At 45.1% G+C, this 16,144-nt stretch overlaps 1 protein-coding gene across 1 annotated transcript in view; it reads left to right on the forward strand.

Annotated features, from left to right (window-relative positions):
- LARP1 (La ribonucleoprotein domain family, member 1) overlaps positions 1 to 16,144 on the forward strand; it is a 60,588-nt gene that overhangs the window by 39,800 nt on the left and 4,644 nt on the right. The window contains exons 6-19 of the mRNA XM_010829400.1: positions 867 to 995; positions 1,072 to 1,272; positions 1,372 to 1,534; positions 2,358 to 2,502; positions 5,499 to 5,673; positions 5,798 to 5,967; positions 8,127 to 8,519; positions 9,312 to 9,435; positions 9,557 to 9,762; positions 10,232 to 10,338; positions 11,202 to 11,353; positions 13,526 to 13,670; positions 15,257 to 15,366; positions 15,515 to 15,642. Of these exons, the coding sequence (XP_010827702.1) occupies positions 867 to 995; positions 1,072 to 1,272; positions 1,372 to 1,534; positions 2,358 to 2,502; positions 5,499 to 5,673; positions 5,798 to 5,967; positions 8,127 to 8,519; positions 9,312 to 9,435; positions 9,557 to 9,762; positions 10,232 to 10,338; positions 11,202 to 11,353; positions 13,526 to 13,670; positions 15,257 to 15,366; positions 15,515 to 15,642 (2,348 nt within the window). The remainder of the gene's footprint in view (positions 1 to 866; positions 996 to 1,071; positions 1,273 to 1,371; positions 1,535 to 2,357; positions 2,503 to 5,498; positions 5,674 to 5,797; positions 5,968 to 8,126; positions 8,520 to 9,311; positions 9,436 to 9,556; positions 9,763 to 10,231; positions 10,339 to 11,201; positions 11,354 to 13,525; positions 13,671 to 15,256; positions 15,367 to 15,514; positions 15,643 to 16,144) is intronic.

Consider the following 16,144-nt stretch of genomic DNA (forward strand, 5'->3'; position numbering starts at 1 on the left):
GGTAGCAGGAGAATCAGGGAATGTGAGAACTCGAGGGCTGCTGGAGCAATTTCAGGAGCCCCCCGGAAGTGCTTGAGAGTCTGATGGGTGTAGGCTGCTGGGCCATCAAGCTTCCTTCTAACTATCTGTCCATCAGTTCTTTTCCTATAACCAGCATTTGGAAAGCCCTGTCCTCAGCACTGGGGCTCAAGCAGTGCAGAAGACAGGCGGTCCCTCCCTCAGTGTGTTCTTGGTGTCTGTTGACGTATTTCTGCCTTGTGTTAGATTTCATTTAAATACAGGCGATCCCATTGCTCTGGCTGAAATGGCTAGGATACAGGTTTGGCTGCTGTCATAGGTATCTAGAGGAACAGTGGTTTAACCAATATGGAAGATTGTTTCTTTCACTTGAGAGCTTGGTAGGAGTAGGCCAGGCCTATAATGGCAGCTCTTTGATTCCTTTGTCTTGCTGTGTGTTGGCTCTTCTCATCCCAGGTGACTCACTCTACTTAGTAGCGTGGGGAAAGGGGAGAATAGCTCCTTGCTTTTTAGGGACGCACCCTAGAATTGACTGCTTCCACTCAGCTCTCCTTGGCATGTATCTAGGGGAGCCTGGAGGTGCGGTCTTGATTCCAGGCTGCCGTGTGTCTGGCTGTAAATGGTGTGCTCTGGAGAAATCGGTATTGGGAGTCAACCAAGAGTGTCCATCACATTGAAGTCCACCGCCTTCTTATTTCAGGGATGAAAATGAGGTCCAATGAGGGAAAGGCGTTTGCCCGAGGTGACCGGGGGCAGTAAAAGCCCTGCCAGGGACAGAGGATTGGGGGTAGAGGTGGGCAGGAGGGGCCTCTCCTTCAAGCCTTTCTCGTGCCCACGCTATCCTCCAGGGAACAAACACAAGTGGGTTCCGTTGCAAATAGACATGAAGCCTGAAGTGCCCAGAGAGAAACTGGTCTCACGCCCTACTCGTCCTCCAGAGCCACGACACACCCCCACCAACCGCGGGGAGATCAAAGGTATGCGCTCCCACTATGGAGGGCCTGGGCCTGGGGGTCACCCTCAGGCCTGACCTGATGCCCTCTCTCCCCATAGGGTCTGAGCCTGTCACCTACGTGCCCGTGGCCCCCCCCACTCCAGCCTGGCAACCAGAGACCAAATCGGAGCCTGCCTGGCATGACCAGGATGAGACATCGAGTGTGAAGAGTGATGGGGCTGGTGGGGCGCGGGCTTCCTTCCGTGGCCGTGGACGGGGGCGTGGTCGCGGACGGGGACGCGGACGGGGTGGCACTCGAAGTACGTGAGGCCCCTTTGGGCTCCGGGATGTCTGAGGGAGTTCATCAGGGGCGGTGGGCGGGGATCTCCTCTCCCTCATGGTGCTTGTTCCTCCCATAGCGCATTTTGACTACCAGTTTGGCTACCGAAAGTTTGATGGTGCGGAGGGGCCTCGCACCCCCAAGTACATGAACAACATCACCTACTATTTTGACAATGTCAGCAGCACTGAGCTTTACAGCGTGGACCAGGAGTTGCTTAAAGACTACATCAAACGCCAGATGTGAGTGGACGGGCGTCTTCCTTCTGGAGACATGGGTGGGGTTGGGGGGTGCCTGAGGACGGAATAAGGCTGTACAGGCCCTTCTGGGGATCACAGTGGTTGCTGCCTCTGGCTGGAGACGAAAAAGATAACTTGAGAGAACTGTACTTCTGTTTTAAAAATGAATCAGTTAATGTTTTTAAAAGGAACGAAAATGTCTAGATTCTGTTCCCTTTGGGCCTCTATTTGTAATGGCAGCATTGTCAGAATGCTAATAGACACTTAACTGAGTCGTCATTGATGAGGCTCAGTGCTCAGCTTTATAGGCATTCTCTTACTTAGTTATAGAGTTACCTATTTAATTCTTATGAGCTGGGTTTTATCCCCTTTTTATTGATAAGCAAACAGGCCCAGTAACTTGCCCAACTAATAAGTGACAAGGCACAGATTTCAGTCTGTTTCTGACTTGCAAAACCTCAACTCCTAACCTCTCTAGTGGACTGTCTCCCAGTCCAGTGGGGGGGCCATACAAGGAAAGAGATCATTGCAATGGGGTGTGATAAGCAGTTTAGGAGCAGAAGAGAAAGTGACCAACAGTATTGGGACTGGGTTTTAGAGGATGAGGAGTTTGTCAGGTGTACCAAGAGGCGGAAGGGCAGAGAGAGACAGTTTGACCCAAGGTTAGGGAGCCATGAGAGGATAACATCATCTCTTTCCAGCCTATAAGATTGTAAATACAGAGGGACAGGGTTGGTCAGAGGCTGTGTGAGGTTCCTGGAATGTACAGAACAAAGAAGGCATGTTCACACATGATGGAGCAATCACACTTCTCCCCTCCACCTAGTGAATACTACTTCAGCGTGGACAATTTAGAGCGAGACTTCTTCCTGCGACGAAAAATGGATGCTGACGGTTTCCTTCCCATGACACTGATTGCGTCCTTCCACCGAGTGCAGGCCCTTACCACTGACATTTCACTCATCTTTGCGGTATGTCTCCCTCCCTGGGGCTGGGGCGGAGGGGAAGGAAAGATCCTTACTTAAGGAGTTGGAGTTTGTGTCAAGCCCAAGAACCCCAGAAGAGTCCTCATCTCATTACTTGTGCTAAGGTTACAAGGCTTGGCCAGCCTCTCTCCCTCCCTCTCCTCGTTCCCTTCCCTTCTCTTTCTCACCTTCTTCCCCGTCTCTCCCTCACCCCTTTATCATGGAAGACATCAGACATGGAAATTTTACAAAAGTCAATACAGTGGTGTAATGAGCCCATTACCCAGTCTCAGCAGCTATCAATTCATGGGCAGTCTTATTCCATCTGTCTCCTCATCTGTTTCCTTTCCCAGATTACTTTGAAGAAAATCTCCAGTAATCTGACATTTTATCCATGTTTCAGTTAATCTGTCTCTAAAAGATAAAGGCCTGTTAAAGAAAAGTACTCACTGTAGCACTATTACATGTAAAAACGTTAACAATTCTTTAATATCAGCAAATATTTGTTCAGTTGCCAATTCACCCCGTTTTAGAAGTTTTCTTTCAGTAATTTGTGAATCAGTAATTTTACATGTTCCGTACTCCAGATTTTTTGTAAATTAGTGATTGAGAGACCTGATCAGATTCAGGTTTTTTCCTTCCTTTCTCCCTCCTTGTCAAGAATACTATATAGATAGTGATATATTCTCTCAGGTGGCACTTAATGAGTGCTTCATCTGATTCTCTTTTTTGTCACATAAGCTGTAAATTACCTGTTACTTCATTAGAAACTATAAAATGTGTATGTTCTGTCTGTCTGTATTTGTTTGCTGGAATAACTCTTTAGGGAGGTACTTTGCCTTATCAGCTATTTGGTTACCAAGAAGCATGTAGTTTGTACAGGAAGGGCAGTTAAGTGCTTTATCTTTTCCTTTGTTAACCAGTTCTCAGAATTATGAGCTGATCTCTAATAACCTTCAAAGGTAACTGGTAAGGTTTCAGTTTGGTTTTTTTTGTTTGTTTTTGTATCATTACAGACTAGTAGATTCAAGCATTTTGTTTCATTTATTGTAGTTATTATGCTAAATCAAATTGTTGCCAGTGGGACCCTAGCTCATCTTGTACTTTTGTTGCCTCAGATCTGGAATGGCCTTTTTTTTTTTTTTTCCTTTAAGACACTCTAGGGCCTTTATTTTGGGGAAATGGTAGTTCTGATATTTAGATATCACAGCCTGAGTTGTAGGGTGATTGTTGCTACGATTGGTTGTTTTTTTTTTTTTTTAATATATCATGAGATTACACTGATATTTTCTGTTAATATTTCTCCAGTGTCTTTACTTAACCCAAGCATCTTTTATGTTTATAACTATTACTCTCCCATGCCAAAAATCCTGATTCCAAACAACATCAGAGTAACTATTCATTTGTTTTACTGTACAGACTATGCTTACAGTATCTCTCCTACTCCTAGATTTTTTTCCCCATTTATACGGTCAGTGACTATTAAGTTGAAATACTTTTTGTGTGGTTGTGTACATATTAGTTTTAGTAATTTTGCCTTGCTCTCACATTTTTGGGAATGCTTTCTTACGCCTAATTTCTTACTTGTTTTACATTTATATAAAATATTTCTGTGGTTCCAAAGGCAAATGGTATGTTGATAGTCCAGCTTAAAAGATTTTCTTAATACTTTTTTCCCTTTTACTATAAACAAACTTTTTTGAATCCTTCCATTAAAAAAAATAAGTAAATGCCTCTCTGTATTATATACTCACCCTTTCTTAGATGAATGGTAACATAGCACATGTATTTCTTCACCATTTTTTGCTTTCACTTAATGTATCTGGGAGCTGAGCACTTAGTAGTGATAGTGGTAATAGAGAGATACTCCTCGTTCTTACTTAGAGTTGTGTGTATATGTATCTTTTCACGGTTTAGCCAGTGTGTCTTTGTTGTAGGAGTGGGATGGTTGAACTGAAGGCCAATGCATATATAATTTTGCTAGCTGTTACCTGATTCCCTTTCTAGTGGGTGTACTTTCTGCGATCTCACCAGCAGTGTATGAGAATGCCTCTTTCCCCAGCCTCACCAACAGAGTATGTTATCACGTTGAAATGTTTTTCTTTTCCATTTAAAAGATATTAAAAAGAAAATTCTTCTCTACTCTCCATTACTTCACCCCCTTTCCCCCAAGATAGATACCTGTAGCCCTTTACCTGTGAATCCTAGAAAAATTTGTGTGCATTTGCATGTTTTTAATTAAGAATTCCAACACCAGTGGGATCTTAAACTCATTGATCTAGACCTGGTTTTTGTGACTGTTAACCACCTCAACACATTTGAAGCTGACTTTTAAGCCTGAGTAGTGTTGGGTTCGGAGAAGGCAATGGCACCCCACTCCAGTACTCTTGCCTGGAGAATCCCATGGACAGAGGAGCCTGGTAGGCTAAGAGTCGGACACGACTGAGCAACACTTTTCACTTGTATGCAATGGAGAAGGAAATGGCAACCCACTCCAGTGTTCTTGCCCGGAGAATCCCAGGGACAGAGGAGCCTGCTGGGCTGCCATCTGTGGGGTCGCACAGAGTCAGATACGACTGACGCGACTTAGCAGCAGCAGTGTTGGGTTGAATTGCTGTGCCATAATTGGTTTAAATTGCCTATGTAGTGGCAAGTTTAGGTAGTTCCCGGTTTTTTCCTTTTACAGGCAGTGTTGCTGTGAATGGCCTTTTGTCCATATCTTATACATGCTGTCACCTATTGGTACAAGTATTTCCCTGGATTGATTCTTGGAAGTAGAATGGCAGGGTCAAAGGGCAAGTGTGTTTTGCATGTTGTTACCTCTTACAAGTTTGAACATCTCACTCATCTGCTGGTTGTGGAAGATGGGGCCAGTTTTCTTATACTCCTGCCAACTCTGGACTTTTGTGCTGAGCTCATGGGGCTCAGTCATGCCCCGGCTTCCAAGATCTTGGTCTGTCCTCGTCTTCCCTCTGCATCTTCTCCCTCCTTCTCCCCTGCAGGCCCTAAAGGACAGCAAAGTGGTAGAGATTGTTGAGGAAAAAGTACGCAGGAGGGAGGAGCCCGAGAAATGGCCTCTTCCTGGTCCCCCGATAGTGGATTATTCCCAGACTGATTTCTCCCAGCTTCTCAACTGCCCAGAGTTTGTGCCCCGCCAGCACTACCAGAAAGAGACAGGTAGGTACCCTGCTGGCATGTGGATGCCTCCTTGTTGCCCTTGTCTTCCGGCCAGCAGTCCTGCTCGGGGCTGGCATCAAGAGGAGGACTGGAGGGATGAGGACCTCCCCTTTCTACCCTTCAGAGTCAGCGCCTGGCTCTCCCCGTGCGGTCACCCCAGTGCCAACCAAAACAGAGGAGGTCAGCAACCTAAAGACGCTGCCCAAGGGCCTGTCCGCCAGCCTCCCTGACCTGGATTCTGAGAACTGGATTGAAGTGAAGAAAAGGCCTCGGCCCTCTCCAGCGCGACCCAAGGTGGGTGAGGCCTGTTCCCTATCCTGGATTCTAGGGGCTTGGGCTGGAGAGTGCGGAACGGGTATCACATAGGCACAGAGCTCTGTGTTCTAAGGGAATAGCAGTCAGGCCAGGTAGTTCAGGGTTATGATGGAAGCCACAGGCCACCAGTGAGTGCAGGAAGGCTGATATGATATGGCCTGTTTCCATTTCCAGTGGATCACCCCCCAGGATAGCCCTATCTCTGTAGTTCCTGAGTGGCATTTTTCATAGGAGGAGATCATGTAGCCTCTGGCAGCAGTCTCATTGAAAGTTAATTGTTTCTTAATACTTGGCTGGGTTTTTTGGTTTGATTTTTTTGGGTTTGTTTGGGGCCTTATTTGGCCAGTCTGTGTAGCATGTGGGCTGTTAGTTCCCTGACCAGGGATCAGACTTGTGCCCTCTGCAGTGGAAGCACAGTCTTAGCCACTGGGCCACCAGGGAAGCCCCTTGGCTGTTCTTTTTGCCTCATCTAAGTCCTTATGGCTGCATTATTTAGTGCCGTCCCCCTGAATTTGTCCTCACTGTCTCATATATAACTCCATCAAATCCTTGGAAAAGGGAAGGGAGAAGGTGCAGACCCATGGCCTGGAGAGTTAGAGTCTAGACTGGAACTCAGGTCTTCTGTCATTGTTGGCTGGTGACCTTGGGAAACTTCTTTAATATCTGAAGGCCTCACTTTATCTTAGGTTGAAAGGAAGGAGGGGTTAGATTGCTCTAGAAATAGTAGACCAATATATGAGTAGCTCACACATAGTCTTCTGTTAGAGAAGTGTTTCAATCTGAAACTAAAATTTGAGGAACAAACTTCTCCATTCACCTGCCCACTGCCATCCCTTCTTTGGATACCTTGGTCTAGGCCTTGAGAGGAGACCTGATAGATGACCTTGTATGGAATTCTGTGCCCCCTTTTCCATTGTACCACTGTGATCGATTCCCTCATCTCCTTCCTGCCCCCACACCCCCAACCCTGTCTGTTCTGGTTGTTTAAGAAGTATCAGATAGGCTAGAATGTGAAGAGAAGGTAGTAAGTGACAAGGACCTGACAAGGTTCAGTTCAGTCCTTAAGACTGCAGAGGCTTTGGAAAGGCCTTTCCAAAGACACCTAGCCCCCAGTCCAGAATTAGAGCCCTCCACTTCCACCTGGCCTATCCTGACCCTTGCAAAAGAGAGTAGTTTAAGATTTATACAGAAAGCTTTTTTTTTGGCACAGCAGGGAATTAATGTTTAAATATGTTGTGTGAGGTAAACAGATGTTTTACCTCCAAAAACTTGCAGATAATTCAGCGTATCAACACTCTGAAATACTTTGTTTTGGCTGAAAGGAGTCTTGTTTTTTCTCCTGCCTTTGGGACATGCTGTGTTTTTGGTTTTTTGTCTGTTTTGCCTCTTACAGTCTTTGTCCCTGCCTTCATCTGGCTTGCCTAAACAGGTCCTTTCATAATCACTTCTTCACAGAAGCCTTCCCTGAGTGTCCCCAGTCCCGCCCCCATTTGCTTAAGTGCCCCTCCCTAAGTACTCCCAAGAGGCCTATTTATAGTCTTTACCATCACATTGCAGTTGGTTGGTTGGTTGGTTGACTTTTTATCCTTCTAAACTGTGAGCTCCATAAGTTCAAGGACCTGGTCACAGGGCCTGGTACCAGTGGGTTCTTACCCATTTAGCAAATAGTTGAACATGGGCTGTTGTTTGGTCCCAATGTAAGTTCTGAGGGTGTGATGGAAGGCAAGGCAGCTGTGGTTCTTGCCGGGTGAAGCTTCGAGCTTATTGGGCGGAGTTGGGGATGGGGAAAAGGATGAAGCAGCCTGTTGAACTTCCTCATGTATATGCTCGGAGGCCAGGTGCTGTGGAGGGGTGTGTATTTAGGTAAATGAGAGTGCAGTCTGTACATACAGAGAGCTTGTCGTTTCAGTGTTTGTGAAGGACTGATGTGAACTGTGAGTGGAGAAACCCAGAGTTGTATGGGACATCCTTTTTTCGTGAGTGACTCCAGTGCTGACAGCTGTGACTTGGTGTCATTTTCAGGGCTGCAGATGTAACAGTCCCGTGTTAAGGGGTCAGGGCTTCCTCTCAGGGGACAGTGACAGCCTGGCCTGAGGACTTCCTGGTGATTCTCTCTCTTTGGTCTCCCCCCATTTTAGAAGTCAGAGGAACCCAGATTTGTTCACTCGACCACTCTGCCTCAGCATCTGCCCTCTCAGCAGCTGATGTCCAAGGATCAAGATGAGCAAGAGGAACTGGATTTCCTGTTTGATGAGGAAATGGAGCAGATGGATGGACGGAAGAATACCTTTACCGCCTGGTCTGATGAGGACTCTGACTATGAGATTGATGACCGAGATGTCAACAAAATCCTCATTGTCACTCAGACACCACCTTACATGCGCCGGCACCCAGGGGGCGACCGCACTGGCAACCACACCTCGCGTGCCAAGATGAGTGCTGAGCTGGCCAAGGTCATTAATGATGGGCTCTTCTACTATGAGCAGGACCTGTGGACTGAGAAGTTCGAACCCGAGTATTCCCAGATCAAGGTGAGCCTTGGGCATAGTGGTGGTGGGGGCCTACGGTGCCTGTGACGTGAGGCAGAGGAAAGCTGACAGCCGCGTGGCCTTGGGCACAGAAGCTCAGCACCCTCATCTAATAAAAGGGAGTGACGATTGACACTCCTTGTGGGGGATATTAAGAATGAGAAGAGGTGTATAAACACTGTAAACTGCCCATGTGAGAGGGGATCATCCTGCTTCTTGATCATCCATGTTTAATTTCAGAGGTTGGCTAGACACTTTTGTGAAGAATAAGATTGGATTTTCATTTCTGTTCTTAAATATTTAGGCATGTATTAAAGTTTAAAGGCATTTTGAAGAACTTGCTTTTGAGTATGGAATATGGAGAAAAGACAGGTCTTTTAAAAACTCAGTGCTGCCTAGAAACAGTCAGAACTGGAAGTGTAGGCATTTTGTGTATGGTGGTCAGTCGGCTTCTGGTGAGCCTCTGTAGTGAGTGGTAATAGTAATGTGTTTCGAAATGAGAGAATTGCAGCAAGAGTTGGGGAGGGGAGTCTGTAGCAGGTTCCTGGGGGGCTGGAGTTCTGACCTCAGTGCTGCTGCAGGGAGGGCTGGGCAAGTGCTGCTGGGTGAGCACATTCAACCCCTGGGCACCTGGGGTTGAGGCATGGTGATGGGCAGCTGAGAGCCCGGGAACCAGAATTCCACATATGTGGACATAGGAACTGCCCTCTTCAACTTCCTGTCTTGATTCCTAAAACAGGCTAGGGCAGTCCTCTTACCAGCCTCTTTTCCCCACCCATCTCGTGTCCTCTGTAGCAAGAAGTCGAGAACTTCAAGAAAGTCAATATGATCAGTCGGGAGCAGTTTGACACACTAACCCCTGAACCCCCTGTGGATCCCAACCAGGAGGTCCCTCCTGGACCACCTCGCTTCCAGCAAGGTGAGAGATGACCCCTGCCACCCTGGCCTGAGTGGGAGAGTCTGGAGCTGTCTGACGGGGCTTCTGGGGACAGGCAGTCACCGGCCCCCCTCTGCTCACTGTCACCGCTCTGCTTCTGCAGTTCCCACTGATGCCCTGGCCAACAAGCTGTTTGGTGCTCCCGAGCCTTCCACCATCGCCCGCTCTCTACCAACCACTGTCCCAGAGTCGCCAAACTACCGCAATGCCAGGACCCCCCGCACACCCCGGACACCGCAGCTCAAAGATTCAAGCCAGACATCGCGGTTTTATCCAGTGGTGAAGGAAGGTCGAACACTGGATGCTAAGGTAGGGCGTTGATGCTAAGCCACTAAGTCTTGGGCTCACTTGACTGCCTTCGGGGCTCTGCTTCTGTCCCTTGTCTTGAGCTAAGAAAGTACCACACACCCCCACCCCACCCCCACCTGCTCCATATTCTTAGGCTAGTGGGCCCACTGGGATTGAGTGACCCCATCTGCAGTGTGGAATGGGGGCTGGGAGTGGTGGCCCAAGCAGCCATGATAAGATCTAAGGAGAACTGACAGGTCCTTGAGCAGATCACATCACCCACAAGCCTCAATTTTGTCACCTGTCAAGTAGGTGTGCCAGCTCCTCCTCACAGCTGTGGACATCACGTGAGACTAGATATGAAAATGCTTTGTAAATTGTGAGATAACTCAGACTTTAGGAGGGTATCGTAATCTTACAAATACTTGATGCTCCTCAGATTCATATGAGTATGACTGTATATTAACAAATCCCACACTGACCTTTGCAGACGCCTCGGAAAAGGAAGACAAGACACAGCTCGAACCCACCTTTGGAGAGTCACGTGGGCTGGGTGATGGATTCCCGCGAGCACAGGCCCCGGACTGCTTCCATCAGGTGTGGGCCATGGGAAAGGGGATCAGGCTGACTGCAGGGAGGGCAGCAGAGCCATGACAGTGATGACACCAAGACAAGAGTACCTCTTAGGTCTGCAAATGAAGGAAAATTTAAGGAAGGGGCCCTCATCCAAATCCAAAAAACCAGGAGTAGTCTAGAGAGCTTAAATCCAGATCCTGGGGAGAGGAAGGCTGCTTTCTGAAGTGTGGTGGCTGCATGGCATTCTCATGGGAGGTCAGCTCAGTTGATTTCAGACATGCATATCTGCTGCCTCCCTCTGGATAGCTCAGGAGTTGAATAAAAGTACAGCTGTGTCTGCTGGACACAGCTTCTGGGGGTAGGGCCTGGATTCCTTTTTATTTATTCTCAGGAAAATGACCCCAGTGTTCTGAATTCCAGAGAAGGTTTGGGAGCCACTGACCTATGCACTCTTATTTATTTTCTGCAAAGATAGATGGTGGTTTTACAAAAAATATGGATGGGTTAACCCATTACAGCTCGTTAAGGAAAGTTAAATGTTAACATGGGATAAATAAACAGCTAAAAGCTCAGGTTTGGGCATTGTACAGATCTGAGATGTTAAATATTAGCTCTGTGACAGGGCAAGACTCCTAGTCTCTGTGAGCCCCAATGTCCTCACTGTTAAAAAAACATCCAAAGGTTGGTTGAGTAAGTGAGACCCATGGATATAATAAGTGAGATCCATGCATATAGTTCATTAAGGGTCTAGTACAGTAGCTGGGCTTCTTTGTTACACTGAGAGGCTGAATGTTGAAGGCTGGAAGGAACCAGAGGGACCCCTCCTATCTGATGGTTGGCTTCTCTGGGGAACCTGGTGACATTCTGTTTCATGGTCTCTGCAGCTCCAGTCCCTCAGAAGGCACGCCTGCAGTTGGCAGCTATGGCTGTACCCCTCAGTCGCTGCCCAAGTTCCAACATCCTTCCCACGAGCTGCTCAAGGAAAACGGCTTCACACAACACGTCTACCACAAGTATCGTAGGCGCTGCCTTAATGGTAAGAAGCACAGAGGGAGAGGGTGGAGCTTCCTGGGCCACTACTGAGATCCAGAGTAAGGGCTGGTGGAGCAGGTGACTATTCTCTAGCCTCAGAGCAAGAAGTGACATAACATTATAGCAGGAAGGACTGAAGTTAGTTATAGAATACAGGAGGCAAAGAGGATCTGGTGCTTAGAATATTCCTGTTCCTTGATTTTTCTCTGTTGATATTAAAAAAAAAACCAGGATTTTTCTTTCCTGTTTCTGGTGAAACCATCAATGTTACAAACAAATATGCATGAGACAGCATATATTCTCCAGAAAGATGATGACCTGTGGACCAAATGCAGCCAGCAACCTGTCTTTGTATGGCCCTAGAGCTAAGAACAGTTTTTGTTTTAACATTTTTAAGTAGGGGTGGGGAGGGTGAGACTTTATGACAGAGACCATATGTGACCTGCAAAGCCTAAAATATTTACTCTCTAGCACCTTAGAGAAAAAAAGACGGCTAACCCCTACTCTAGAGCCTCTCTGGACACTCGCATGTTTCCTTTTGTCACAAAAGGAGATAACCTTTTAACTGTAGGTTTCTCTTGGGTTGTCTCTAAAGATGCTCAGAGCATCTGTGAAATACAGTTCACACACTATGATTCACCTATTTGAAGCATACAAACTCAGTGGCTTTTAATATATTTGAGTTGTGTATCCATCACCAGATCCATTTTAGAACATTTTCGTTACCTTAGAAGTAAGCCCTGTGCCCCTTACTAGTCATTCCCCCTCCCTGCCCCTCCCCAGCTCCTCCCAGACCTACACAACCACCATCTGCTCTGTCTCTATGGATTTGACTTCATGAACGTGGGCTCATGTAACACGTGATCCTTTGTGACTGGCTTCTTTCCTTTCGCGTATAATTTCAAGGTTCATTTATGTTGTACCGTGTATCAGTACTTAATGCCTTTTTATTATCAAACAACATTCCACTGTGGATGATACTACCTTTTGTTTATCCATTCATCAGTTGATGGACAAAATTTCTGCTTTGTCTTTTCATGAGTAATGCTACTTTGAACATTCCTGTACATGTTTTTGTGTGGACATAGGTTTTCATTTATGTTGAGTGGAACAGTGGAATTCCCAGGTCATATAATAGGGTAGTTTTGTGTAACCTTTTGAGGAACTGCTGCAAGACTGTTTGCTTCAGTAGCGGCATCATGTTATATCGCTCACAGCAGTGTATGAGGGTTCTGGTTTCTCCGTATCGTCCTGACACTATCATCTTCCTTTTGAGTATAGCCGTCCTAGTGGGTGTGTGATGATATCCTGTCATGGTTTTGATTTTATTTGATATGGTTTTGATAGCTAATAATGTTGAGCATTTTTTCATATGCTTAATGGCCATTTGTATATCTTCTTGGGAGAAATGTCCATTCATATCCTTTGTCTGTATTTTAACTGAATTACTTGTCTTTGTTATTAAGGTGTAATAAGTTTTTCTAAGTCCCTTATCAGATAACATAATTTGCAAATATTTTTCCCATCCTGTGGGTTGTCTTTTCACCTTGTTTGTTGATCATGTCCTTTGAAGTACAAAGGTTCTTAATTTTTAAATGATACCAGATTTTAAAAAATTTTATCTGTTGTTTCTTGTTCTTTGGTGTTGTGTGTGTGTGTATATATTTTAAAATTTTTAATTGGAAGATAATTGCTTTACAATATTGTGTTGGTTTCTGTCATACATCAACATGAATCAGCCATAGGTATATATATGTCTCCTCCCTCTTGAACCGCCCTCGCATGTACCATTTTTACTTAATATTGTAGGACTCCTAAAATAATCGGACACAATGATATGATGAATATAATTTGTTGAGTGCATGGATTACTTATTTGTGCTTTTCCTGGTTCTAACTACACTGAGAGCGGTGATATTTGAGGTGGAGAGGTAGACCAGGATGCCTGCTTCAGAAGCAGATGCCACCTACTTCTGGGGGTGCTCATGCCCCATGCCCAGCAGCAGGGCCTGCTGCAGAATAGTTAGTCCTCAGTGAATACCCCCCCGGAGACTTAACGGTGATGAGCAAAGGAATTGGGAGGAGAAAGGACCGATGTCTTTGAGCCACAGGATCATTTGTCCCCCACAGCACAGGCAGCCTGGCTCTAAATTACATCTTTCCTCTTCCTCCTTCAGAGCGAAAACGCTTGGGCATTGGCCAGTCTCAGGAGATGAACACTCTCTTCCGCTTCTGGTCCTTCTTCCTCAGAGATCACTTCAACAAAAAGATGTATGAGGAATTCAAGCAGTTGGCTCTGGAGGATGCCAAAGAAGGCTACAGGTGAGTGAGATTGGGGTGAAGACTCTGACTGGTGCTTGAGAGATGGTGAGAGGGTATCTTTGTTGGGTCTGCTTCCAGAACTGTGATAGGAAGTCCATTGTGTATATATTTCATGTACTTTATTAAAAAAAACTAGTACTTTTGAATAAGTAATATATTCAAAATTCAAAGAAGTTGTCAGGTTATATATAGTGAGAAGTCTTCCTCATCCTAGTTTTCTGGCCATCTAGTTCCTTTCCCCACAGGCAGCCAGTATTGTTAGAATCTTGTGAGTTCTTTCTAAAAACACTTTGCTTATGTAAGCAAGGACAGACCTGTGTAGTCTCCCCCCGCCTCCCAACATGCACACCTCTTTGGTTTTTTTTTTTTTTAATGGCTTATATGGTCTTACTGTATAGATGTACAGTATAATTTATTTCAGTAGTCTCCTATTAATAGATACTTCAATTACTTTTAATGTTTTGCTATTAAAAAAAAAAAACTAGAGGGACACTTTTCCCAAGTAAAATCTTTTCTCTGTGAAGAATTTGAAAAGGACAAATGTTTAAAGAAGCTGGGGGAAAACATCCTTCAGTCCAGAGACAACCAGTGTTAATGTTCTGCCATATTTATGAATTCAGGTCATAAAGGAATGCTTTTTTTAATACGTTCTTCATCATTTATAAGCATGAGCATTTCTCCATGTTGTTAAAATACTTAACCTTTTTGCCATCTTAAAAAAGTTTTATGCTTTCGGCTGAAAGTTTAGAAAATAGAGATAAGATCATTTGAAAATCCTACCTCCCAAAGATAACCCATGTCAGTGTATTTAACATCATATTCTGTGCCCTTCCAGACTTTGTGTGCATGTGTAGATTTAAAATTTACTTACTTGTTTACAAAATATGTTTGTCTACCTATAACACTTTGAAACATATCTTTTCTACTTTATAATGTATTGTTAATATCTCCTTAAGTATCCATCAGTGTATACTTAAATTATAATTTTAAATAGATTGTATTATTCTGTTGTACAGTTACCACGATTTTTCTTAATCACTTTTCTAAGACTTAAGTTTTTCAAAAGAATGCTGCTATGAACAATTTTGATACATCTATAAAATCTAAATCTGTATTTTTGGTCATTTCCCTGTATATGTTGCTAGAATTGAAATTTCTGAGTCCAGTGAGTGAATAGGTGATCTGATTGCCATGGTCAAATGGCTTTGCAGAGAACTTATGCTGGTGATTGACAAAATTTGCTTAGGCAACAGACAACAAATAGCTTATGTTTGTGGAACATAAAGTCTCTGTTACAACTACTCTCTGCTCTAGCAGCAGAAAGTAACCAGTGATACTTCATAGGCAAATAGGTGTGGGCAAAAGGCTGTTGTTCATTTGGCCCAAGTTTGCTGACCCTTGGCGAACGTTTAATGCTGGACTTATTTAGACTAGCATTAATTGCCAGCCTTCTCAGAGAACACTTAGCATTTTCTCAGTAATCCATGTATTTTAAACGGTTTCATAGTTCATCTATCATCCAGATGCATTTCCTATTTACAGATAAAGAAACTGTTCTGATTTCACTGACTTGTGTTCTCCTACAGATATGGTTTAGAGTGCCTTTTTCGATACTACAGTTATGGCCTGGAAAAGAAGTTCCGGCTGGACATATTTAAGGACTTTCAGGAGGAAACCGTGAAGGACTACGAAGCAGGTAAGAGTCAGAGTTGGGACTCTGTGAGCCCTGGTCATCTGTCTTCTCGGCCCCTGGGCTTGTCTGTATCACATCATATCCCCTTCTCCCGAGCCTCTCTATTAACTTCTCAGCAGCCAAGCTTCTTTCTACCTGTCTTCCCCTGCAGGTCAGCTGTATGGGCTAGAAAAGTTCTGGGCCTTCTTGAAATATTCCAAAGCCAAAAATTTGGACATTGACCCCAAACTTCAAGAATACCTCGGCAAATTCCGACGTCTCGAAGACTTCCGAGTGGATGTGAGTGGATGTCTCTCATCTTTCCCACCCTGATTGTCTTAGAAAGAAAACTGAACCAGAGATCTGGATACCTGAGTTTTGATCCCAGCTGGGCCACTAGCACAGGGATCCTTCTTGTCCCTTTTGGGCCTTAAGTTTCTTAAACAGAAGGTGTGAGAAGTGGGCAGTGAAGGCTCATGGGAGGGTTTGCGATCACTTCCCACTCCCTTTTCCATAGTGGATGTGGCTAAACCATCATAATGCCCTTTCTGTCTTATCTCCATCCCTCTTTGCTGCTATACCGTATTTAGAGGTGATCAGGATGAGTACCCTAGGTAAATGTTCTTATTCTTTCTGGGAGAGGTCAGTTCCAACCCCAGAACTTGATAAAGTATGTCTAGTTCTTCCCTGCTCCTCCCACTCCTTGGCACAGTGACTCAACAGTGACATCCAGTGGTGGGTCAAAGTTATGACTACTGGTTCCTCTTCTGTCCTGAGTGTATCAGGGATTCCAGAGATAAGT

The sequence above is a fragment of the Bison bison genome, unplaced genomic scaffold, assembly GCF_000754665.1.
Source record: "Bison bison bison isolate TAMUID 2011002044 unplaced genomic scaffold, Bison_UMD1.0 scf7180017864505, whole genome shotgun sequence".
NCBI classification, from domain to species: domain Eukaryota; kingdom Metazoa; phylum Chordata; class Mammalia; order Artiodactyla; family Bovidae; genus Bison; species Bison bison.